A 23238-nucleotide genomic window follows, 5' to 3' on the forward strand; every position below is an offset into this window, starting at 1 on the left:
ATTATTCAAACATTTTTTTTCAAAAAATTAATTCAACTTTTTAAACTTTTAACGAAGAAAACTTTGTTTACTTTGGATCGGTGGAAATTAAAATATAATTGATTTCAAGTAGAAACTTCGTGTTGGGTTCAATTTATAATTACCTTAAGAAACTGTGTGCAGCTGTTTTACGCAGCGAGCGTTTCATTTGCTCCATTACTATTTTTGCAGGCAAATGAAATTATTGAAGCGCGTCTAACCATGAATTCGTTGTATGCAGAAGGTTAGACTCAGTCGTTAATTATTCATACGTAGCTTTAGTAGGAAGCATCCAGCCGTACATTTGCGAGCTTCGGAAATTTTATATACATAAAATCGTTAATAATTCGTAATTGTGTTGTAATTTTAATATATGTACGTCCCACACACATACATAATGTTTTATATACAATCCACGCTCCTGCTCGGGGTGTTGGCCATTACTTTTGCTGCTAATGGAGAGTTTACTCTTAAAAAAGACACAGATGAGTCCGGAAGTGTGAAAGTTAAGAAGGTTAGAACCGTGCTGCTTCTTGTTTCTTCTGATTATTGCTAGAATTTATCTAAAATGCCGTCATTCACTTACATAAATATATTTTTGAGCATCAAATTCTAGAAAATAACTCTATAAATACAAAGGAATATTGTTTTGTTTGTATCAAGTAGTTTTTTTTTTTATTTACTCATTATCCAAAGAAAAAGAAAGGATGAGAGTTTAAATTTTGTAAAAAGAAAAAAAATTTCTTGAACCACCTCTCAAAATCAGAAGAAAGTCAAGCTTCGAAAAAAGCTAGTGTTTCGAAAAACTTTTCAAAGAAATTGTGTTTTACTGAGCTGCAACGTTTTGTCCCTCTCCTTTCTTCCTTTGCTACTTTTTGAAGTTAATGAAATAATTTTGCTAAAAAATTACATTAAATGTTTACGTTGTATATAAATATTTACTTTATATTGCTTTTTGTAAAACTTTATAGTTACGTAACATTTTAAAAAATTGCGTAAATGTGAAGTTATATAAGACAATGACTCTGTTAAAAAATGACGAAACAAAAAACTCAAGTAAAAACTCCACATACTTCCAGCGGTATGAGCATTATGCTGCATCTTTTAGCTCACGAAACGTTATACTTTTCATTTCCTTTGGTTTCAAACCACTTAGATAAATGGAGATCTTAGATGTTTTCTCATTTAAAAAACGAATTGAGTTTGTCATTGAACGGATCGATAATGTGGGTTTGGGGAAATAAAAGTGACACAGTAGAGAATTCAATCAAAACACTCTTCTACGTTTGAGTCTTTCAAGTTTTTTGACTTCCTAAAGTTTTTACATTTTAATTTTTAGATGATTGCCCCTGGCTACTATTCACAAGAATGCAATGTTCACAAGCCGTGCCCTGATCCAACTAAATACTGTCACATGTTCTTATGCGTTGATTGCTTAAAGGAAAACGTTGCATGCACACAAAATGGTCAATGTTGCCCTGGGACGGAGTGTACATACGGGAGATGTAAAAAAGGATCATCGAAAGGAGCCGCAGGTTTTCACTTTCATTCTTTCTCTCAGTTGTTCCTTCCGAAGACACATTATAGAAAAGATAATGTTGAAAAAGATGTTTCTATGGTTTCAACACTTCTACGGTTTTTGTAATTGCCTGAAAAAAATCATGTAAATTTAACTTAGACCATTTTGTCCTCAAAATTCATGTTTCAGTGATAGAGTATTCTTAAAACTAATGGGATATTTATATATGCAAATACTTTGATTGTGATCTCTTTACAGAATCATTTGCAATAATATTACTTACAGTTTTTCTTAGTGTCACTTGCACTTTTTGCTTAGTGTCAATTTATTAAAAGGAAAACGCATCACATATTTTAAATAAAATTTTTATCACAGGAACTTTTTGCGACAGACAAAAGGATTGCGTAGGCCCTGACCTGTGTTGCGTTCGTGAACCTGCTATCAATCCTGTTATTAGTATATGCAAACCTGCTCTAGATGAACATCAAACTTGCGGACCATACAACCAGTTTAGAACAGTTTATATAGGAGGTACAGTCCAACCAGTTTGTGGACCATGTAAACAAGGATTGGTGTGCAAGCAAGTGGGGTAAGCTCTAATTCCTATTCAGTTCAAATGTAATGTTGTATCGCTTTTATAAATTTCCTTCTCAATGAATTTATATGGACTTTAATTGTAATTGTTTATCTAATGCTTCTGATTAGTGGTGATTTTTTTTCTATTCGAAGTTTTAAAAGTAAAACTAACTTTGTTTAGAATTTTCGGTGTCCATGAAATCTGTTTGCCTTCCGGAGGTAAAGGAAAGAAATAAACAGTAGAAAGTGGAAAGTTCGTATAAAAAAAAAGACTGACGTGCTTTGAAACAATGACTTTAAGTTAGTCATACTTTAAAGCAATTCTAGCAGTTCATATTGTAAATGCATGGCTACTGAACATGTTTTAAATTTTTTAAAAAAACAGGACAATAGTTTATCTGTATTTATACAAACATTCAAGTGCCGATTTCGTGCAAGCAATCACTTAATATTTTAAAAATAAGTCATTTATTAATTTACAGCATATATGGCTTAAAGTCAAAAATCATGTATTCAATGCATTTCATCACCTAGAAATAAAAATAGGAATTATTTTGTGCAATTTTTTACGCATAATTTAAATCTTTCATATATTGTATATTAGATATATCCATTTTGACTTTACAACGCTATTGGTGTAAAATTTTCTGGTCTTAGATCATGTGTATAATAATACTATTTTGAATTTCTGTCCGAAAATCCATCTGCTTAAAAGAAAAATAGATTTTATTTGCTGACTGTTATCGATTAGCATGCGAACACTGAAAATCCTAGGGAGAAAAAAATTATAACACTTCACTGTGTAATTTTGTTCCATTTAAGATTGGAAGTATTTTTAACAGGTTCACCGAACTATATGCTGGAAAAGAAAACTTATGCTAATTTATGCAGTACATCATTAGTAAAATATGAAAGAAAGATCACAGGTTAAAAATGATCTAAGTCCTCTTTTGATGAAAAATGAATTAGGTACAGTGGTTTAGAGTTACACGAAAAATATAAAACTTAATTTAATCCTTTAAAACGACCTAATACAAGTATATATTAAGTACTTAGGTACAAATTGAAGTTAAAAGAGTGCTAATTTTGAAGGTTTTAGAGTGGAAATTTAAAGAAATACAAAAAAAAAGAGAATTTTTGGGTAAAAAGTTAATTTTTTGGGTAAAAAAATTTTGTGTTTTTGATTGCTTGAAATTTTTCGCTCAGATTTGCCCATTTTAAGACTAATCACATTTCAAGAGTTTTGTGAAAAAATATTTTATTGCTTCTATTTCATTTTATTATGTACAGTGTAAGACTCATTAACAAAGCTCGCTTATTGGTTATCATTATTTAGCTTTAACAGCAGTTGTTTAACCCTTTAGCGCCCACCAGGGCTTAAAATTTTCAAAAAACTCCAAAAACTTCAAAAAGCAATTGTTTTAGGGCCTAGATTATGAATTAAAAAATAAAATTTTAAAATTTCACTAGCAAACCCAATTTTGTCATTGTAGCATATGTGATACATATAAATTCAGATAGCATTTTGTGATAGTTTCAAAAAGAGGAAACTCTCTTAAATACTTCTAAAACTTACATGTGTTATTAATTTAAAATAAAATAAACAAATAAGCTTTAATATTCGTAAAAAAACAGGAAAAAACTCTCTTTGAAAATACCTTGTCTGACAACAATCATCCGATTTTTAAAAAGACAATTTTGATGTGTTTTTAAGTCTTGATTATCTAATTATATTAACCTAGCTAAATCAGATCAACAAAAATATGTTGTAAATATGCTACAAAAGGTGTTTTTGAGATCACTGTGTTGACAGGATGGCCATAAAAGGTTTCTGAAGTTATGTAGCAGATCTGCTACACGGGCGCTAAAGGGTTAATAACGCGCTGTATCATATTATTTGACATAATGATTTATTTACCAGATAAAACGTTATAAATGGTAAACCTTATAAATAGGTTGTGACTAAACCGGGTTGGACTCTTTTAGATCACAAGAAATTCTTGAATGAACACTGGTTCTAGTTAGCAAGGTTGGTGTGATAGATCCTCAGGTCAGTGTATGTACAAGCAGAGAACGGAGGATTACGAGGAAATATTGTCTGGTTTAGAGAAGAGTCCATTTTCCTTTAATAAAAGTAGCCATATAGAGGAAGTTCTGTGGAAAAACGCTAAAACCTCCAGCATTTGTAACTATGTCTATATATATATATATATATATATATATATATATATATATATATATATATATATATATATATATATATATATATATATATATATATATATATATATACATATATATATATATATATATATATATATATATATATATATATATATATATATATATAACTTAAGGAATAATTATAACTTCTATTGATTGGCAAGTTTATCGGCGATGGAATGTAAACTAGCCGTTTGAAGAAATCACTTTCATGAATTAATCATTTCCATATTTAAACCTATATCAGTTTTAACGACCTCCTAATTTGACGTATAATTATAAAAGAGAGATTAAGTTCTCATTTTCACTTATCATACTTTAAGATTACATGCGTTTTCTACTTTGTGCTGGTATTACGTTGTCAGCCATTCATGATTAAAAGGCGCCTTTAATTTGAGATTTATCACTTAAATGCTAGTGGAAATAATTTCTGTGTCATTGAGACACAGAAATTATTTCCACAATCATTTAATTGATATTTAATTGAGAAACGAAAAATTTCCTTCGTTGCATTTTAAGTAAATAAACTAAAAATGAAGAAGTATTTGTACTGAAAATGTTTGATAGTTTGTGTACTAAGCTGCGCAAATGCTCTCAAGACCTCTCTATACAATGGTTGCTATATAAATACTCAAAATTTCGATTCCAGTCTCCATTTGATCAGCATAAATAGGCATCGAGATTTTTTGAATTTTAATGAACAATTTTTTAGCACAGGTTTTTTTAAGTCTGAAGAAATGACGAGCACATATGCATACTCTACTGAAAGCAACGGTTTATCGTATTTACCCTATGATGTTTATAACTGCGTTTCATCTCCTGCCAACAACTTATGTATTGACGGTGTTTTGCTAGACTACGATCAGCCACCTGTTCAAAGAACACCAATTGATAACTGGGTGATAACGAATATGAATCCATATAGTAGCGGCATTAATTTCAGTGTTTTGACATATCCATACTTACATGATTGTCTTGGTGAGCCAGGCTTTATTCGCAAAAGAAACGAACGAGAAAGAATGAGAGTTCGAAATGTGAACGAGGGTTATGCGCGTCTTAGAGACCATTTGCCTCTTGACCCAAACGAAAAAAGACTCTCAAAAGTTGAAACTTTACGAGGAGCTATTAACTACATAAAATTGTTGCAGGAACTTTTAGATAAATCTTCAACGGCTGATAAAAAAAATAACTTATCAGAGGAAAAGAATAGCGAAGAGTCAAACGAGGTTGATGTTGAAAGTTAATTAATTTCTTCTTTTTTTTAAACATAGTTTTTGTAAAAGCCGTTTTTTTTGTAAAATTTCAAATTCGAATTTTGTAGTGAATGAAATCAATTGTACAAAGAAATAAAATGAAAAATGTAAGACAAAAAAAATTCTCTTCAATTCAAACTTCCATCTAAAGCTATCATTTAAATCAAACTCTTGCGAACAGTGCTTCCATTTTTAAGTCAAATCTTTTCTTTTTTCCCCTGATCTAAAGTACGCCCACTTCTTTTTATTACATGCAAACATTACGTCATCGTATAAAGAAGTTGAAGAAATTTGAAAGTTGTGAACCAACTGTGAAAGTTTTAATTTAGCTTTACATTCCAATCCGATCCAATATTTGACAGATGCATTGAACAGTGTAACGATGCATGTTGCGAAGCCTTCGCTCTAAATAAATACAGGTGCGCAAACTGAACGGGATGTTTGTTACCATAGAAAATATTACAGACCTAAAGACTTTTTTTTGCGGTTGTAGCGAATAACTTGAAGTAACTCTTTATTCTTCGCGTCATCAACTGATAACAGCCATTATTACAGAAGTAATAATGGCACACTTCTTGTAAAGAACCATGAACAAAGTAAGAAAGCCAAACATTTACTTTTATAGTGTTTGCGCAAGTAGATGGGCCTCTATTATTGTTTTAGTTTCTACGGTTTTAAAGAGTTGATTATTTGTGAAGAAAAGGGAATTCTTTGACCAAAAAGTTGAAAGGATCATGATCTAAAATCACGAAAGCAATCAATAATAGTATACGTTTAAAAGTTGACGAAGGAAAAAGCTTAATAATCAAAATTGACGAGATTATATCAACAAAAAATCCTATAGTAAAAAAATTCAATTCTCAAATGTGATTTTGTTAAATAAATATCGTTATAAAATGTATATACTATTTATTTACTATACTATTATATACTATTTATTTATATCAAACATTATCAGGGAGATTTCCATAAACAAAAACGTTTTTAAAAACCTTGTTACAAGTCTAAAAATCAAATATCTTTTGATACAGTACATAAAAATGTGGAAATCGCAAAGTGAAAGTAAAAAGATAAGTTGAAAGTAAATCCCTTCTCATTCATCAGTAATGTGAAGAAGATGTAAACAAGCGAGTGTATTAATGTTTTATAAGGTTCGTATTTTTGTTTTTCACCGTTATGCTCGATTGTATTTTTGTTAGAAATTTCCATTTATGTGCTTTTAAGTTGTACTATGGTGAATTTTTCACATAAATACTTTGACTTTCACAGCCAAAAAAAAAACCTTCAAGATTAGCCTTGATGGCGATTGTGATTGATTTTACTTTTTCTATGCAAAATTTCCATTCTTTTACGACGTTTTTGCTGACAGCACTCTGGTGGACAAGCAGGTGTGCATGCTTGTTGACATTGCTGAGCGCAATACGAGGGATAACTTATCAAGACCGAAGTGACCGGCGATATAACTAAACAAGATGAGTATTAAAAAAAAGTGAAATAAAAAAAAAACTTTGTATTAAAAAAAAATTGCTTATCAAATTAAAAAAATTCATAAAATATTGAAAATCAATCACTTGGTGGTGGTGGTGGTGGTGGAGGAGGTGGCGGCGGGGGCGGCGGGGGCACAGGTGCTTGAGATTGTCCAGCTGGGACCTGAACAACTTCGTAGGTGTAGTAAGTAGGTAGAGTTTGTGGCGAACAACAGGCCGGGGCACAGTTTGGTGTACAACTTGTGTAACAGTTTGCTGAGCAAGTTCCGTTGTATGTGACATTAATTGCTTAAAAAAAAAAAATCAATAAAAATTAGTTTATACTACTAGAAACTTGTCCGCTTACTCTCATAAATTGTGTTTTAACATTTACTTATGAACATAAATTTTCTAAAAAAATAATAATTTACCTGGAACAATCTGTACATCTGTTAAGTCACAAATGTAACCATCACAATCTTCAGTATAAGTGACGTTTTTTAAAGGAGCAACAGGATCAATAGGTGATGCTGGAGAGAATCTCAATTCCATGTCAATAAAGACACTCACATGACCCCTATGTATATTTTTTAAAAAATTCAAAATTCTTTCTTTTATAAAAGATGGAGCAGCATAAAAAAGGAGCAGAATTATTACCTAAAAGCTTTGATAGTATAACTAAGAAACCACTCTCGAGAGCCATATATACTCATAATCTAAAAAATAAATTATAAGAGAAGATAGTATGTGTGAGAGAAACTCTTAACATATGAATATATTGCAAAAGCATGCTCTTACAAGCCTTTCAACACGCTGTATTAGTTCAATAGCTGCTGGAGTTGTTCCATATACAAGATCCTGACTCCAAGCTTGTGTTGGATAATGAATTGTAACCATGAAAATAAGGTCCCCTAACCAAAATCATTTATTAAATTCAATAAAGATTACATTAACTATTATTACCTCACATTTTTATCAACAAAACATACAACACACCTGGTCGAATTGTTTTACAAATAAATGGGTTTTGGATATCACACTGCTCACTTTGCCATCCCACATCAGTGGTAAGTTGTACACAGTTCTTTTGATTGCCAATTGTAGGAGGATTTGTCCAGCCATTAAATGAAAGTGGTGCTCCATCCACCCATGTGTATGATCCTTCTGTCATCCTACAAAATTTATAGTTGTTTTACCCATGACTATGTCAAAAAAAGGTCCTAGATCAAAAACCTAAAATATTTACCTATCATTCAGTCCTAGCCATGTTGACTTGACTGTATGAGCATGTAAAATGTTGAAGATAAAATAATGCTCTTCATCTTTTGTTATTGAGGTTAGTGCGCCTTTTTGTGCACTGCAAGTTGCTACTGCCTCTTCCCATGTTACAGGCTCTGAATAAAGTTTGTAGCAGTACTCTAAATTCGGCTGGTATCCTGTAGGACAATACCCTGATTTGACACCAGTTACTGCTGAGCCTAAATGAAGCAGCAGTGGCATAAATAAATTTTCTTAATATAACCAAAATCATATTTGAACTAAAATTAGTAAATTAGTTATGCATGTCAACTAAAACTTACTTGTCATCGCAAGAATATTGAAGCTTAATCCGTCATCACTATTTCCGATCGGATTGTAAAATGCAACTACATAGGTTTTTCCAGAAGCTGACTGATACTTCCCAACACCCACATCAGTTGCTGAACGCCATACCAGTTGCACAAAATAACTATTCAACTCACTGATTCGTGGCTTTTGAAAATCATAATAAATTATCTGATTGTACCAAGCACGAACAGCAATCTGTGCAGATATAGGCCCAGGCTTTGGAGAAATATATAAAGTCTGACCATAGTGAACTTTAGGTTTTGTTAAAAGCCTAAATATTAAGCATCACTAGTATCACTTTTACAATGTAATTGAGCTTGAAACTAATGCAAGCTATCAAGTATATTTTTAAAACATCTAGATGAATGAAGGTCCATACTTATCTTCATTTGCAAGATATTCAGCCCATTGTTGTGCCTTCATGCTAAGCTCAAGAGACCAAGTTAATGGTATAGCACTATGCATTCTGCGATATTTATTGATTTCTGTCATGAAGTAGTTGATAAACTCTTGACCAACAGCTAAAAAATAAAAAATTTTTTTTTGATGAAAAACTATTTTTTCAAAACCTCAGGCATCTGTCAGATGTAATATAACAATTAAAATCACCTCCTTTAATTGGGTTGTTGTTAACTTGATCAGTTGTGTCAACCAATGATGCCTCTGTAGCAGCTAAAGAGTGATAAACGTGCAATTAAATAAACAGTCTAAATCATAAAACACTAGACAATCAAAAGGAAAAGTCTTTAAAAAAATTTTTTAGAAATTACCTTCACATGCTTTCTTTACAATTAGCTGCACTGATTCAATAAGTCGATCATATCCAAATACAAAAGTGTACTGGTCTTTAGGATCAGATGATAAACTTTCTAATGTGTATCTCATAAGCTGTGTTTCTGGTCCATACCCAATACCCATCATTATAACTCCTAAGTCTCTTAACTCAACACCTGATAATGTAACATCATCTGAAGCATAACCATCAGTAATAACCATCATCAATTTTGCACTCTGCTTGCAGAGAATTCTTGAAAATACATCAGTTCTAGCCAATTCCAATGCCTTACCTAAAAAACAATTAACATTAAGAAAAAACCAAATTTACTATTAAATACCTAATAGAAAAAAAACTGAGTATTATTAAGATTGCATACCAATAAAAGAGCGCTCTCTCTTATAATTAAGATTGTTGATGTATTGATCAAAAATGACTTTGTCTTTTACATCTCCAAACTTTGCAATAATTCGTGCATCAGATGAAGCTTCAATAATAGCAACATTAGCATCCGCACCCACTCGGAAGAGTTTCATTAAATTCTTGATGAACATTTTGATTTGTTCAAAGTAACCTTCACGACCTCTTGCTTCAATGGATCCTGAGTTGTCAATCAGCAATACAAGATCAAGTTTTGCAGAACAAATTGCACTTGTCTTACCTGAAAAAAAAAAAGAAATACAAAAGAAAAAAATAAAAATAAATCAGACTTATTTATAGGGAATCTAAATCAGAAAAAAAATTAAAATAACTTATTCTCATTGTATAAAGTAAACTTGCTCTATGAAAAAAATTTTACCTGTAGGAGAAGTTGGCGTTGGAGGCTGAGAAGCAGGTTTAATAGTTGTGCCATGAGGAGCAGTTGGAGTGATAACTCCACCAGCAATCATAGATGGTGATACTGTTCCAAAAAGTCCTGTTGCTTTGGTAACAAATGTAGGAAACGGATTAGAATAAAAGTTGTGGAAACTTAACATTGTAGGTGTATTGAGTGAATGCAAAAAAGATGCCTTGATTGTATGGAACTGATGTGCATTGAGTGAATGCAACAAATCTGGTAATAAGTAGATGAGCATTTAAACAATCAACTGTTAAGCAAGAATAAGAAAAAAGAAATGAGAAATATTATTTTTAGCTAATTAGTAGCTAAACACACACACATCTAAGTACATTTATAAGCCTGTTCTTACTATGATCTTAGACAAACTGTTTGATTTAGACTTTAAAAAAATTAATACTTTATTATATTTAGCATTTTTGCTATTAATCAGAAAAAACTTTTAAACCATATTAATCAGTATTTTATTTAGTGATAACAAAAAGAGTATTACCATGTAAAGTGCAAGTTATACAATCAAACTCAAAAAATATGCATACATATTTACAAAGAACTTTAAACTTGAGTTCAAACTAAAATGTAAATTACAATACACTTACTTATTGCAGCATTATTTACAATTTCACTAATTTGTGTAGATGATAGTTGATAGTAGAATATACTAAGTAAATCCATTTTGAATCTTCCAAAATGCTTATCAATATGGTTTGGTTTACCAACTGTTAACTTAGTATGTGTGTCCAACTCAAATGTTTTTTCTTGCTTTTCTCTTGCATCTTTTATAATACCATTGATGTAAAGCACAAGCTGACCTAAAAAAATTTTTTATGTAATAGAATTGATACAACTTTTCTTTCTTCTGAATAAATACAGAAGATTTGGAGGCAACTACAACTATTCTCTATTAAAACTACCTTCTTTTTTCCATGTAAAAGCAATATGACACCATGTTTCTTGCAAATTACTGAATTCTATCATGTAAACATAATATCTAGTTTGCAGTTGAAGTTTGAACTTTTGTTCCTCTGCTGCATACAAAAATGAAAAACCTCTTGAGTTACTAACTTGTCCACCACTTGAAATGATGTACTGATGCTGCTGCTGCTGATCATTTGGTGGAACAGAAAGATCTGATGCAGTAATTTTAAGCCAAAAAGAAACAGTTAATCCAGGGGTCATTCCAAGTGGAGCACTTCCAGCTTGTTGGCTGCATTTTTCAGGATCACTAACACAAGTACCTTTAAATTAAAGAATCCATGTAAAAAGGCTATTAAATACACAACAAAAATATATAATAATAACTTTTAATAATATATAAAATAAAAATAATAGAGGAAATAGGTAAAGCTATGTTAAAAAATTGTAAAACTGAAAATACAGTAACAGTATTGTTGAATATCTTTAATAATTGATATTCTATTAGAAATAAATTATCAAAAATCTATAGATGTAGAGTTTGATAATGCTGATCAAAATTTCATCAATACATTTAATAGAGGCATTTACTTTAGCACTCTGGGTAGTTTTATTATCTCTCCCAACACTGGAGAGTTTAAGTCTGTTAAAAACAAAAGAACTGATTGTAAGTTTGTTGAACAAAAATGAATGACTGTTAGTCATTTTGAATGTATTTATTCAAAGCAAACTTATGCAGTTTTTATGTGTACTGAATTAAAACAAAGTTTTTTTTATCCTAAAAAATTTAAGAAGTATTGTGGATAATAACTGAGTATCAATTATTGAACATTACCAGCAAAATCTCCCAACATTGCAAAAGCTCCAAAATTTTCCAACCACAAAACTTGTCCTCTTACTGAACTAGAATATAGTTTTGCCCCACCCTAAAGTAAATAACATTAATCAGCATAAATGCTTTTTCTCTAAAAAAAACAATTATAAATTTCTTGAGTGAACAAATAAAAAACACTGAAACTTACTCCAAAAATAGCATTATGATTAGAATCACTCTGCTGAAGCGGAGATATGAGTTGCCCAGTTGCTGAATTCCTCACTCTTTTAAAAGGCCAAAACCATCGTGCATACTCATACATTTTTACGCTAGTCTGATATGCTAAAGTCATTATGCTCAAATCAGTTACAATTGCATCCCAACTAATATCAACACATATAAATATTTTTCTTAAGTAAATTATAATTTAAAAATAAATTACATACGCAAAGAAGAATCCAGTGAATTAGTTGAACCAACAAACATTGTTGATCCAGCACTGTTTATTCCTCCTCCAGTAGAAATAAAAGCATTGTTCGTAACTGTCACACTTGTTATTAAACCTGTAATAAGATAAGTTTAAACCTGTAATAAGATAGTTAGTGAAGCTTGTTAACAATATAGACAATTTTAAAAAACTGTAAGTCTTCTATATCAGAGTCTTTTTTTAACCAAGAGTAACTCTAGCTGTACCTAAAATAGCTTATTTAAAAGTTAACTTAAAAACTTATCTAACTTAAAAGAAACATGTTTATAAAAAAACATAATTATTAATGACATTTTCTGAAAGAATTTGTTAATTAGCTAAATAGTTTTTGAAAAAACATTTAGCAAATTAGCAAAAACTGTTTATGATTTTTATGTAACACCTTTAAAAAACCACATTTCATTATAAACTCAAAATAATTTTCTAACCCAAAACATCTATTGATGAGAACATGTCAAATAATGAAACGCTTTATTTTTAATGTTAAGAAGAATAAAACTAAATAATAAGAAACTATAATTTCATAAAACTCTTTGTTAAAATAAAAAAAGCCATACTTGAGGCAAAGTTTAGAACAGCACTGGCAGGTTGCACTTGATAATATATTATAAAGCTATCCATCAAGAATCTACCATAGAACTTATCTCCATAGTTTGGTTTACCAATTGTAAGTCTGGTCTGCTTATCAAAAGGATAACTTCCTGCAACAGCTGTACCTAGTGGCCCAACTTGAACTCCATTTTGATAATAAATTAGTCCAGCACGAGTATTTGGTTGTACTGCATCTAAAGAGATTTTGTGCAATCAATATTGAGGCACATTATCTTCTGAAGATTTTTTAAATCTATTGTTTCTTAATTCTAAGAAAGGTTTTTATGTTATTTTAAAATAGAACAAATCAATCATTTAAAAACCTTTTGAAAATACACACCTCCCTCTTTCTGCCAGGTAAAAGCAACATGAAACCATTCATTGGGAATGCTATTCATTTCAATAACATAATCACTGTCACTTGCTTGAAGTTGCAGTTTGAAGCCATTAAAATTTGAATCTTGTTGGTAAAGGAAAGCAAAACCCCTGCACAAACAATTTTAAGAAAATAATTTCCATAAACCAGAATTCAATATAAAAACTTGGATACAAAAAAATTCAGCATTACCTTGAGTCACTTTTTTGTCCACCACTTGATATAATATATTGATGTGTGTAACTTGCATCAAACATTTTAGCAATATCATCTTGAGTCATCTTTAACCAAAACATTACTGTAATACCATTGGTACATAAATTGGGATCAGAAACACAAGTACCTGCGCAATATATATGAAACATATATATCATATTACATGTCACTTTATAAAACACAAAAAGTATCAAACAAGAGTAAAAGATAAATGCAATAAAAGCTTCAAATAAGAGTAAAAAATAAATAAAACAAAAATATCAAATAAAATTTTGCTAAAACGTTTAACCAAAATATTAGTTAATATTGAATATGTTAGTCATTAAAACAGCTTTACTAACAGAAAACTAATAAAATTCTCAAGAATTTGAAACTTCAAAATATCTTAAGCAAGAAAAAAGGAGCACAGACTATTTCTGGATAAACTGCATGTCCCCTGATATCAAAAATACAGATTTTAGATTCAACTAAAAAATTAGAAGTTTGTAATGTAGTAAAAAAAAATCCCTTCAGTGTTCTTAAGTAGCTTAACTAACAATCTGCTAGGACATGAAATTAACTAATGATCTGCTAGGACATAAAGTTAACTAACAATCTGCTAGGACATAAATAAAAATGTTTTTTAAAAAAATACTACCTAAAAAGAAGTTAAAGATTTTTATAATGAGGAGTATCTTCCACAGAAAATATTTGGCTCAATCAATCAAAAAGTATTTACACTAATAGATACTAAACCTGCATAATCTCCCATATCTGCATAAGGATACTCTCCTTCATTTGCATTTTCCAAAGTCAAATAATGTGCATGGTCACTTGATGAACCAATACTAGCACCCTGTTAAACAAAAATCCAAGGTTTTTTCCAATTACTAATCAATATACTTTGAATTTTAGAATAAACTTACCATATTCTATAAAACCAACCTGGATATTACACTTTGAATAAAAAACTTACATTGAACAATATTGCTTCTCTTTTGCTCACAGGGTCTACAATCTTATTCTGATTAACAATTTCATGAAATAACCAGCAAAACTGACTCCCTGGATAATAGCTACTACATAATGAAGCAGATGCTATATCTAAAAGTGTTGAAAACTTCATATAAATAAAAATAACTGGAAATTTTATTGAAGCTTAGAGCTTGTTCTTTTTTTTAAAGCTCTCAAACTCAAAATCAAAATAAACCAAAAGTAAAAAAAATCTAATGTTCCTCTAACTAGGTGCTGTAACCGTTACATATCCATAACAAAAATATATCAACATAATAATAACCAAAACCAAAAAAAAATCTTAAAAAGAGCCATAAAACAAACTTTATTTTACCAGTTAAAATATCCTTTGCTACAGCCTTGGATGATGAAACTGATTGCTTAACATTCTTTGTAATGGCTGGAAAAAAAACATCAAGAGTGCTAATTAATCAAAACATAACAAATTCAACTTTGTTATACAAATTGAGCTCAATAATGCAATATGAAACAAGAAAATATATATTACATTGTGCTAATTATTTTATGATTATAATTGCCTTATTCTACTTCTTGCTTATCATAAATTTAACTATCGTTAGTAAACCACATAATGGTCTTATAACAAAATATAAGTATGATTATTTTACAATGAACATTTCTTCCACATAAATTACAAATATGCTCGAAAATTTTTTTCATTTTTAGTGGTATATATTTTTAAAAATCTTATTTATTTTTAGTAAGATGCATATTCTGACATGTTTCCATAAATGGGAAAAAAAATTTGAATTTTAAAGCAGGATTTTTAAATTGTGGCACATGTAAATAAACAAAGATTAAAAGTAGGTAAACAGAAAAAAATTTAGCACACTTTATTATGGAAAATAGCAATGAGTACAATTATTTTATGACATATTTCTATTTGTAAATAACAACATAAGTATGATTATTTTATAATGATCATTTCTTCCACATAAATTAAAAGTGGATGTTTATTGTTTTCTGAAAAAGAGGTGTAAATATGTCATCAAATATTATTATTTATCTTAGTACCTTAGCTTAATTCCAAAGGAAAAATTAAATTACAGAATAAGGGTCTAATTGTTAAAAAAAAAGTCCTAAATCAAAAAGTTTTTTTTTTAACATTCATTTTGTTAAAACGCAACGAAGTTTTTCTAAAAGAATATTATTACTTTAAAATAGCATATTTAAATTTTAAATTGTCTTTTTGACAAATTTTGACAATTTTTTCTTATTTTCATGATTTCTTCTTTTTTCACCCTTTTGTTGGATTTTCTTTTGCTTTTTTTGAGGCACTTTTGCATATTTTATTGTATTTATTGTATTTTTTGAACGCTTTTTAAAAAATGCTTTTCTTTATTAAAAGCAAATTAAATTTGAAAAGGTTGAGCTTTCATTATTATCTGATTGATTATAGTTTGCTTTTAAGTTAAAATTCTATAAACTTTAATTGATGTGTAAAATTTGGTTGCTCTCACCCCCAAATACTTTCTATTGGACTCAAGTATGCAGGAAAACTTTTGAGAAATTACTTTAACATTACCAGAAGGCACTCTCATAGACAAGTGTCAGACACTCTCATAAACAAGTGTCAGACATTATCCAATGTTAGATAATGTCTGACACTTGTGGATAACAGCTACAACTTGTATTTACTGACAAATGAATCAATAGCAACCATCTCCTGAAGCATCTAGACTGGGCAATTTATTTATTTATATGCTACAAAGCAGTTATTAATTACAAATTTTTTAGTTTCAGTGCTGTTATCAGTGCAAGTGTTACATTGCTATTTAAAAAAAAGGAAGATATGGAAGCTTGGGTGACGTTGACATGAAACTTCCAGGTGTGGAAAAGATATGATATGAGAGCAGAAGGCCAATAAAAAAGAAATTCTGAAAAAAAGCAGGTAATTAAATGTCAGCTACTTGAAATTAACCAAAACTCCACTGAAGAATCAATTGAAGAAGTGTTAGCTTTTAGCTAGCTCTTATTCAGGAAATCATACTCCAAAGAAAGCAAAATAAAAAAAAAGCAGTCAATATTTTATACCCTGATATATTGTTTCTCGATTAGACAAGGATCAGTATATTGATTAAACTTCATCTACTGTGAAGTTACTGGGTCATGACCAATCCTAACTTGGTTGAACAAAGAGCATGCAGGCATGGAGGTAACACAAATAAACGTTCTAATAGGATAGAGGCAGTACTTGGTGTTGATGACCTAATGAGTCCATAGGCAGTTCATGGAGAAAGATACCAAAAGATATTACCTGCTATGACTGGTAACAAAAAACTTGATTGGCAGTGGTGTCATGAAATTACTTAACATTCTTATATTGCCAAGTAGAAGTTGTGAAGCACAGATAACTTCTGTTTGTCAACTTATTGTTGACTGGGATCTGGAAGAGAATTCAATTATATATTTTATCACAACAGCTAGCAAAACTTGCAGTTAAGTGGTGCATGCACTTTACTTAAACATAAACAACAGAAACCATTTATTGGCATAGCATGTTGATATCAGATACTTGAGCTCATTATCTTCAATCTGCTAATGGAATGTTCAAGTGGTATTACTATCAAACTCTCTGAGCACTTCTCAAAAGTATAGCAACAACTCTGTTGCTTTCATTCTTGGATTGCAAAATGATTGACTTCATAAACTTTTTTCAATATAAACTAAAATATTATAAGCTGAGAGATGACTACAAATTTACCTGTTTCATTTGCAGTTTTGTATCACAGTTGCTAAATTATCAAGATACCAACAGCCCAATGGTTTCACAGTAAAGTTTACCTTAAATGTTTTATAAAAATGGTCTCCATTTACTCAAAGATTTTGCTGCACAAACCTCAGTCAAGAAGCTTGTTTCACATGCAGCTATTGCACACACATGAATTGATAAGAAATTTCTGGTACTTATAGGACTAGCTCTCTTTGATACTGAAATCAGGATAACAACAGGATCCATGCAACTGTGGCAGTAATGAACAGTACAACATTAGTCACCAGTGGTAAAAAAAGTTAAAGGCTGTCAATGATGCTGCATATTGTGGCATGTCACTGGTTCAGAACTTTAATTTAAATATCCTAAGTCAGAAAGAGCAAAAGCAGGCTATTCAAATTGGGCTATTCAAATTCAGAGCTCCATGTGTCCAAGAATTAATTGTTTAAAAGTTCTGAAGTGACTGATATTAGCCTCTGAATCCTGAATAATGAACTGCACAGCATTGGCTAAGCTGTTATTCTTTAAAACTTATAAATACAAGACGAGTTTTTGATTTAGCCAAATAAACGTTTTTCGTGCAAATTCACTGATACTATGCCATCAGTAAAAGTTTATTTGTTGGCATACCATTGCCTTGAGTTTTTTATGTTATATTTCCTTATATGATAGAAAAAACTTAGGAGGTAAGAGCTATCAATTTGAAAACTTTTATTTTGATTGGCACCCAGCTGTTGTTAGTAACTAAGACAAAAATGTTACTGACCACTTTACAATAAGGTCATTTTTTACTGCTATTTTAGCATGCTAATGGATCATAAACATATCGCATATCACTGGTATATTAATATAAAGCTTAAATACTTTACAACAAATAACATATTCACATAAACACCAGAAAAATTTTTCAGACGGACGTGGAAGTAAATATGTTGCGAGATTTCCCTGATGATCGTGTCAACAGGGAAATCTCGCAAAATATCGACGCTTTTTTTACCAAATCCACTAAGCATTCCCTTCTATTTGCATTTTTCTAAACAACCTCTAATGATTATTCAATTCTTTTTTTTTTTTTTTTTTCTATTTCTTATGATAATGCAGGCTTTATGCTGAATTCATTTGAATTAAGTTTTTTTCATAGCTTACAATCGTACACTTCTCTCCATCTCTGACTAGATGTGTTTCAAAGCATTAAGATTAGCTTTGATGCTCTTTTAATACTTGTGTGTGTGTGCGTGTGTGTGTGTGTGTGTGTGTGTGTGTGTGTGTGTGTTTGTGTGTGTGTGTGTGTGTGTGTGTGAGGTATAATATGATAAACTGCTATCCATTGATTCTATCATTCATGAATGAAGAACTGTTGTTTTAAAGAAATATTTAGCGGCCAAAGGTATATTTTTTGGTCAAGATATAAAGAACTTTAGCTACATTTAGAACATTTTGCTCTTTATCAAGGCGCTACCTTAAATGGCATTTAAAGACACCCTGGGGTTTGCAATTAAGCCGTGACACTCTTCTTTAGATACAAATAAAGGTTCTATTTCATTAGAAAAAGATATCTTAAGGATATTATCTAAGATACGAATAATAGCTAAGCAAACAAGTTTCTGAGTAGAAGAACAGTTTCTTACAGAAGTTATAGAATTCAAGAAAATTTTACCAAATTTTTTCGCATCGCTGCACATTTTACTAGGATCAATGTTTTTTATGGATAATTTTAATTACCATTGCATTTTCAGTTCAATGCTGCTTCATAAATTAATCAAAAGTTATAATCGTCAATGAGGAGACTCTGCAAGCTGTATTCAGTTTTCTGTATTAATTGAATTCATGTACCTTTTAAAGAATATTTGGAACTACGGTTATGGTGGGTTGGTGATAAATATACCTAAATAAATTTTTTCTCGATCATGCGAAATTTTCTAGTAGTCTCTATTATTTTAAGTCGAATTGCATTATAAAGTTCGGATTACGGCAAGTTATTACATTTTAAAGGTTTTGATTCTGCTAATGTGCGTAGGCTAGTATTTGAAAATACTGCTATCCCTGAATACAGATAGATTGCAAAGTTTTTAAAGTTTAGAAATGTATAAAATTATATCGACTTCAGGGATAAAGATTGTGATACGAAAATGTCACAATTCATTGACGTTTAATAACCAAGATAATTATTATTGATAGAAGGTGCAAAAAAAATTAAGCTTACCGGATGTAAAGTTGCAAACTGCTTTTTCGAAACACCAAGAAAATAAACAAAGAGCCAAAATGGCTTTCCATGCCATATTTTAAAATTCTCCTTGGGTGAAGTTTAAGTTTGAACTCTGGTTAGTATTTTAGTTTTAAGAAAGCATATCTGCAAACCCTAGCGTATTTTGTGCAAGCGCACACTTTTTTTCTCTCAGTTGGAAGTCGCAGCACCGCAGCGGCATTACAGCGTATCGGTATGCTTTACGGAAGCAGCAAGCGAATTTAAGGCAAAAATCTACAACAATCCAAAGTTCTTTTGGAACATAAATCATTAACTTTCTGGGAATTTTTGATAACTTTTACTATTTGATCATCGAGAAAAAAAAATTTATTTACTAACTTAGGGGGAAAAGGTAACAGGAACAACTTCCCTTTAGTTTTAGCATGAAGAAAGTGTGTGATAATGACGGTTGAGTAGGCAGAACGCATATTAGCGCCGAGCTATTGTTATTATTTATTCGTGTAGTGAGTATATTGAAACAACAGCGGCGAACGACGAGGAGATAAACGGATGCTAAAAACCAAGAACGAACTACCTTTTAAATAAAACAGTAACTAGAAGCAAATACACACACACACACTCACACACACACACACACACACACACACACACACACACACACACACACACACACACACACACACACACACACACACACACACAACTTATGCCTATATGTTAATTCACTATAAACTTATATCCATGATACTATTACAAATTGATCTTGTTTTTCTAAACAAAACAGAGAAACACTAGAAAAAATCTAAATTATTGGAAAGACAAAGTAGAATTCACATACAGTAAAAATGAATGCAAATCCAATAATTGAAAACTGGTCATTGAATGTCACCCATATTTTGTATGCCTCTTTTTTTTTCCCAGTGGGAAGTTTCCACTCTCTTTCCTCTCGTTCTGCACGCTTTGTTACTCAATATAAATAGTTACAAAAGAAATTTATTACAAAGAAAATAGGTACATATGAACACTATTTCTTGGATAAAAATATTAAAACGAAATCTTTAAAAAAACACTAAAATAGAGAATAGGTAGAAATCAGAAAACTTTCTTTGCAGCTGCCACTGTGTGAGTGGCTGATGTAACCAAGTTTATTTTAAGTTTTATTTCAAAGCAAACTTTTAATTCTAATTAATCTTTTTTGTAGTTGTACAAGCGTATGCAGCTTGTGTTTCAATTATCTGCTACATTTGTGGTTTGCTGTGAAGAACATTTGTTATGTTATTTTCCTTCTTTTTCTCCTTGAAACTTAGAAAGTTTTAATCTATGCTGCAAATACAGTTTTCTAAACAACCGTGTTTTATTGCGGTTGATTTGATCAAAGTCTCATGAATAATATTACTTGTAAGCAAGTCTCATGCCTACAAGTAATATTAGGTGATTTTTTGTTTTTCTGGAAGCGACAGATTGATTCTTCGATCAGTTTTATCAGGAGGTACTCTGCACGTGTCTCTCTCCACGTAATAATCTTTTCCAGACTTTTGAACAGTTAGATTTTTGGTTATAAATATTTGTTGAAATAAAAATTTTGGAAGTGTTTTTTTGCGCAAAATATTAGCTTTTTACATTACAAATTCTCTGTAAAAGTTTTCTTAAAAAAAAATCTTTCCCAAACTTTACACTTTATCTGACTAACTTTATTACGGAAATATTCAACCATCGCGTTAAAGGAAACAAAACTAATCATCGCGTTAAAGGTAACATTACAAAATTAACTTTAAAAAACACTTTAAAAAATTTAAAAACAATTGATAAGGTAAAAGGAAATGTTACATTTTTAGATTGACGTCATTTTGTCTTAAAAAAAAAACAAGACTAATATTCATACTTGGTGCGTGGATTAATTCGTTAATGTTCCTTCGTAAAAAATTGATTTATTTAATGCTGAGGTTCACAAGTTCACAGTGGTCAAATTGCTCCAAAAAATTTTTTCTATATATTTTTTAATTATTGGGCGATTTTAGGGAAAAGTAACCACTGTGAGGTTGTCTGATTGCTGGTTTTACGCTTAAATCGACTTTCATCAGTAATTTCACTCGATATTTTTTCTTTCAGATTTTTTTATAGATCGAAGTTTTTTATCTTGAATTCTGTTCTCGTTTTCCTTTATCTTACAACATATTACGCGTTCCACGGTTTCCTCCGAGGGGGTTTCAGGGACATACGAGGCTAGGATGATCTTTTTTTTTACTTTATTGATGGCGTCCTCAAGATTGCGATGCTGAGAGCGATCAACATCCGAAGATACTATAAGTTCCCCAAGCTTATTTATTGAGTTCTGTTGCTAAAGAAATTTCACTTAAACGGTACTTAGCTTTTGAAAAAATAAAACACAAAAACATAGACACACACACACACACAAAGGCGAAATTTATAACCAACATAAGCTGTTTTCAGGGTTGGTAACCTAAAGTGTGATCTTGCTAAAAAAAAAAAAAAAAAAAAAAATCATCAAACCTGTTCAATCAATTTATTACGTATATCTACCGGCAACCATGTAGCCTCTGACACCGTAAAACGAAGCTCGACTTTCGAGTTAGCTTAAATTTAAACAAGTTCGTCGCATAAACTGAATTTCAAATTATATTTGGAAAGACCAAGAGTAAAAAAAAAAGTCACAAATATATGAAATATGTCAAAATATGTGAAATATTCAGGCTTTAAAAAAACTTGACAAGCTCACAAAACATTTAATAAGCAAAGTTAAAGACATACTTTTGTTTACGTGCTGGCCTCCTGGTCCGGAACTTTTTAGCATACGAATTGAAAATTTATCTAAAAAAATAACCAAAGATTCGACAAAATCATTTTAAAACGTGATTTAAGTTTTTAACCCTCCACTTAATGGAAGATTTAGGAAAGAACATCAAAAGAATCAAGTACAGTAAACTCCCATTAACTTGAACTTCCAGTAACACGAAGTATCTTTGAGTTCCCGTTGAACCCTATGATAACCCCCTGATAACTCGAACATTCGCTAGCTCGAATTATTTTCTTGGTCTCTTGGTAATTTAAGTTATCGGGAGCTTACTGCATATTTAAAAATAACAACCTTTTGTGACGTTCTCAAGTATTTCTTTTATCGGGATCAAATTCTTATTTGAACAAAATCGAACGGACTAGAACAAAAAAAAATCTTAATACAACGATTGAGAAATATTAACACTATTTAGACGAATATCTCTGTAGTTGGCTCGTTATCATTTAGAATATCTGTGCGATTGGCTCGTTATCATTTAAAAAAAGAATCTCACATTGATAATTACTCACAATCACAAATAAAAATAAATTACCACCAATACCTTAAAGACCATTAGATTGATTCTTCTCAGCATTTCATTTCTTCAATAGCTACCATTTTAAGTCTTATGCTATCTAAGATTTCAACAACTATAAAACCAGTTTGTTAAAATATAAAACCAGTTTGGTAAAACTTTAAAACCAGTTTGGTAAAACTTTAAAAGAGTAAATTTTAAAGCAGGTTTATATTTGCTACATAACGTTCTTAAACAAAAAAGTATTTAAAAAATCTTATTTATTCCTAAACGCTATTTGAAAATATAGTAGTTTCAGTAT

General features: G+C 30.6%; 4 protein-coding genes across 7 annotated transcripts; 2 read left to right on the top strand and 2 right to left on the bottom strand.

Moving 5' to 3' along the window:
- Positions 1 to 280: 280 nt before the first annotated feature.
- On the top strand, positions 281 to 2842 carry LOC145191064 (dickkopf-related protein 3-like). 2 transcript variants are annotated; one of them, XM_080068010.2, is made up of 4 exons: positions 281 to 532; positions 1358 to 1553; positions 1913 to 2126; positions 2295 to 2842. In XM_080068010.2, the coding sequence occupies exons 1-4, from the start codon at positions 392 to 394 to the stop codon at positions 2347 to 2349; spliced, it is 606 nt and encodes a 201-aa protein (XP_079924136.2). In that variant the 5' UTR covers positions 281 to 391; the 3' UTR covers positions 2350 to 2842. The 2 variants fall into 2 exon arrangements, with proteins under 2 accessions (XP_079924136.2, XP_089934804.1); XM_090078678.1 differs by lacking the exon at positions 281 to 532 and adding an exon at positions 1013 to 1099.
- A 2149-nt stretch (positions 2843 to 4991) lies between these two features.
- LOC145186722 (achaete-scute homolog 3-like) lies at positions 4992 to 5701 on the top strand. Its single transcript, XM_080062951.2, has one exon. It carries the CDS (start codon positions 5074 to 5076, stop codon positions 5578 to 5580), a length of 507 nt encoding a protein of 168 aa, XP_079919077.2. The 5' UTR covers positions 4992 to 5073; the 3' UTR covers positions 5581 to 5701.
- A 916-nt stretch (positions 5702 to 6617) lies between these two features.
- Positions 6618 to 20892, bottom strand: LOC145193848 (uncharacterized). Of its 2 annotated transcripts, none has more exons than XM_090078635.1 (26): positions 20447 to 20892; positions 19606 to 20160; positions 15003 to 15068; positions 14631 to 14758; positions 14411 to 14510; positions 13652 to 13802; positions 13424 to 13569; positions 13050 to 13277; positions 12452 to 12568; positions 12214 to 12347; positions 12027 to 12117; positions 11191 to 11514; positions 10876 to 11088; positions 10238 to 10360; positions 9818 to 10099; positions 9434 to 9730; positions 9273 to 9335; positions 9043 to 9184; positions 8636 to 8934; positions 8302 to 8533; positions 8052 to 8227; positions 7854 to 7966; positions 7713 to 7771; positions 7487 to 7632; positions 7161 to 7364; positions 6618 to 7052 (listed from the first exon to the last, which is right to left on the bottom strand). In XM_090078635.1, exons 2-26 carry the CDS (start codon positions 19679 to 19681, stop codon positions 6880 to 6882), a joined length of 4083 nt encoding a protein of 1360 aa, XP_089934761.1. In that variant the 5' UTR covers positions 19682 to 20160; positions 20447 to 20892; the 3' UTR covers positions 6618 to 6879. The 2 variants fall into 2 exon arrangements, with proteins under 2 accessions (XP_089934761.1, XP_089934760.1); XM_090078634.1 differs by having other exon boundaries at positions 10238 to 10492.
- A 546-nt stretch (positions 20893 to 21438) lies between these two features.
- LOC149891634 (large ribosomal subunit protein mL62-like) lies at positions 21439 to 23126 on the bottom strand. Of its 2 annotated transcripts, none has more exons than XM_090078681.1 (5): positions 22965 to 23126; positions 22715 to 22781; positions 22378 to 22437; positions 22120 to 22202; positions 21439 to 21940 (listed from the first exon to the last, which is right to left on the bottom strand). In XM_090078681.1, exons 1-5 carry the CDS (start codon positions 22995 to 22997, stop codon positions 21695 to 21697), a joined length of 489 nt encoding a protein of 162 aa, XP_089934807.1. In that variant the 5' UTR covers positions 22998 to 23126; the 3' UTR covers positions 21439 to 21694. The 2 variants fall into 2 exon arrangements, with proteins under 2 accessions (XP_089934807.1, XP_089934806.1); XM_090078680.1 differs by having other exon boundaries at positions 21439 to 21946; positions 22965 to 23123.
- Positions 23127 to 23238: the final 112 nt, after the last annotated feature.

This window comes from Hydra viridissima, unplaced genomic scaffold, assembly GCF_058129835.1.
Source record: "Hydra viridissima isolate aposymbiotic clone 2 unplaced genomic scaffold, HvirCarnegie_v1 scaffold_2, whole genome shotgun sequence".
NCBI classification, from domain to species: domain Eukaryota; kingdom Metazoa; phylum Cnidaria; class Hydrozoa; order Anthoathecata; family Hydridae; genus Hydra; species Hydra viridissima.

Bases quoted from the DNA above. Each gene is read 5' to 3' on its own strand.
- LOC145191064 (XM_080068010.2), top strand. From the start codon at position 392: ATGTACGTCCCACACACATACATAATGTTTTATATACAATCCACGCTC. The intron at 533-1,357 runs GTTAGAACCGTG...TTTAATTTTTAG, and splicing joins GAAGTGTGAAAGTTAAGAAG to ATGATTGCCCCTGGCTACTA. The intron at 2,127-2,294 runs GTAAGCTCTAAT...AACTTTGTTTAG, and splicing joins TTGGTGTGCAAGCAAGTGGG to AATTTTCGGTGTCCATGAAA.
- LOC145186722 (XM_080062951.2), top strand. From the start codon at position 5,074: ATGACGAGCACATATGCATACTCTACTGAAAGCAACGGTTTATCGTAT.
- LOC145193848 (XM_090078634.1), bottom strand. From the start codon at position 19,681: ATGGCATGGAAAGCCATTTTGGCTCTTTGTTTATTTTCTTGGTGTTTC. The intron at 15,069-19,605 runs GTAAGCTTAATT...TTTTTTTTCCAG, and splicing joins AGTTTGCAACTTTACATCCG to CCATTACAAAGAATGTTAAG. The intron at 12,569-13,049 runs GTATGGCTTTTT...ATCTTATTACAG, and splicing joins TGTTCTAAACTTTGCCTCAA to GTTTAATAACAAGTGTGACA.
- LOC149891634 (XM_090078680.1), bottom strand. From the start codon at position 22,997: ATGCTGAGAAGAATCAATCTAATGGTCTTTAAG. The intron at 22,438-22,714 runs GTTGTTATTTTT...TTATTTTTTTAG, and splicing joins ACTTGAGAACGTCACAAAAG to ATAAATTTTCAATTCGTATG. The intron at 21,947-22,119 runs GTTTGATGATTT...AAATTTCTTTAG, and splicing joins GTAATAAATTGATTGAACAG to CAACAGAACTCAATAAATAA.